The following is a 1,994-nucleotide window of genomic DNA, read 5'->3' on the forward strand; positions in this document are numbered from 1 at the left end:
CAGCACTTTGGGAGGCCAGGGCGGGTAGATCACTTGAGGTCAGGAGTTGAAGAACAGCCTGGCCAACATGGCGAAACCCGGTCTCTACTGAAAAAAAAAAAAATAAAAAATACAAAAATACAAAAATTAGCAGGGCATGGTAGTAGGCACCTATAATCCCTGCTACACAGGAGGCTGAGGCAGGAGAATCTCTTGAACCCAGTGGACAGAGGTTGCAATGAGCCAAGATTGAGCCACTACAGTCCAGCCTGGGCGAAAGAGTGAAACTCTGTCTCAAAAAATAAATTAATTAAATAAAAATAAATAAATAAATATAAAAGGAGCTGCTACACACACAGATTTCACATGGCTTCCTACTTGTCATTACGCTGCTTTAAGACTGTTCTTTCAAGGGCTGGGCACAGTGGCTCACACCTATAATCCCAGTACTTTGAGAGGCCGAAGCAGGCGAATCATGAGGTCAAGCAGGCGAATCATGAGGTCAAGCAGGCGAATCATGAGGTCAAGAGTTCGAGACCAGCCTGGCTAACAAGGTGAAACCTCGTCTCTGCTAAAAATACAAAAAATTAGCTGCATGTGGTGGTGTGCACCTGTAATCCCAGCTACTCAGGATGCTGAGGCAGGAGAATCGCTTGAACCCGGGAGGTGGGGGTTGCAGTGAGCCAAGATTGCACCACTGCACTTCAGCCCAGGAGACACTGCGAGACTTCGTCTCAAAAAAAAATTGAAAAATAAAAAATAAAGATTCTTCCTCAAGGAGAACAGTGGCCACAGGTGGCCTCCGGTGGGGGCCCCTGCTTGGCAGGTCTCACCTGCACAGTGACCACGAGGATCTTGACCACTTGCAGCATCAGCTTGCAGGGCTTGCGGCCCTTGGCTCGAAACTTGTCGCACGGACTCATGAAGAAGTATTTCAGACGACGTCGAAGGTCTTCCTCTTCTGGGGGTGTCGGAGGGGCCGGCAAAGGCCCCGCCTGGGTCCCATACCCAGGGTTGGGGGTCAGAAGCCGCTCGGTCTCTGTGGGAATAGGAGAGGGCATTGGGGGTAAGGCCTGGGCAACTCCCCTTTACCCGTTTCTGAACAAGGAAGGCAGCACATGCCCTATCTTCATGGCCCCACATTCCTGCCAAGGAAGAGCTCAGAGGGGTCTAAAGAAAATCAGAAAACCAGGGCTGAGTGCTCACGCCTATAATCGCAGCATTTTGGGAGGCCAAGGTCGGTGGATCACAGGGTCAGGAGATTGAGACCATCCTGGCTAACATGGTGAAATCTCATCTCTACTAAAAATACAAAAATTAGCTGGGCATGGTGGCATGCACCTGTAGTCCCAGGTACTTGGAAGACTGAGTCAGGAGAATTGCTTGAACTTGGGAGGCAGAGGTTACAGTGAGCCAAGATCGTACCACTGAACTCCAGCCTGGGTGACAGAGCGAGATTCCATCCCAAAAAAAAAAAAAAAACCAACCAGAAAACCTGCAACATTTTATGTTTCTATGCACCAGTCCTGTGCAGAGGTTATGAGCTGAGTTTCAGGAGGTACAGGGCCTGGGCTGATTCCTGCCCCTCCTGCTCACCAGCTTTCTGAGCCTCAGTTTCCTCATCTGCAAAATGGGGCAATAATCATCTCTCATGGGAACACTTAGGACTGGATGCTTATAAAGCACAGGGACTGGTCCATGGTGAATGTCAGAACATTTCATCAACGTTCCTGTTACTGATCTGCGGGAAGAGAATTAACTGCTCCCACTGGCTTTTCACTGGACGTTCAAGGCTCCTGGGCTTATCCCAACTCCTGCTTCCAGATATGAGCATAACACTCAGCCTGTATTCCAGGTTTGTCTGGACAAATACCCAAAAGATGACTTCTGCATTCATTATAACCTGGCCCATCAGCTGACACTCTCAGAAGCCAAAGACCTGGAGAAGGGGTAATTGACAATATAAGTAATAATAACGGAACATATTTGCTAAAGACTTTTTTTTTTTTTTTTTT

General features: G+C 48.3%; 1 protein-coding gene across 1 annotated transcript in view; it reads right to left on the minus strand.

Moving 5' to 3' along the window:
* Positions 1–741: 741 nt before the first annotated feature.
* Positions 742–1,994, minus strand: part of LOC108283677 (mucolipin-1-like) — a 3,972-nt gene continuing 2,719 nt past the window's right edge. Inside the window, exon 2 of the mRNA XM_017500175.2 lies at positions 742–1,018. Within this exon, the coding sequence (XP_017355664.1) occupies positions 753–1,018 (266 nt within the window). The 3' untranslated portion in view covers positions 742–752. The remainder of the gene's footprint in view (positions 1,019–1,994) is intronic.

The sequence above is a fragment of the Cebus imitator genome, unplaced genomic scaffold (genome assembly GCF_001604975.1).
Source record: "Cebus imitator isolate Cc_AM_T3 unplaced genomic scaffold, Cebus_imitator-1.0 Scaffold263, whole genome shotgun sequence".
NCBI lineage: Eukaryota > Metazoa > Chordata > Mammalia > Primates > Cebidae > Cebus > Cebus imitator.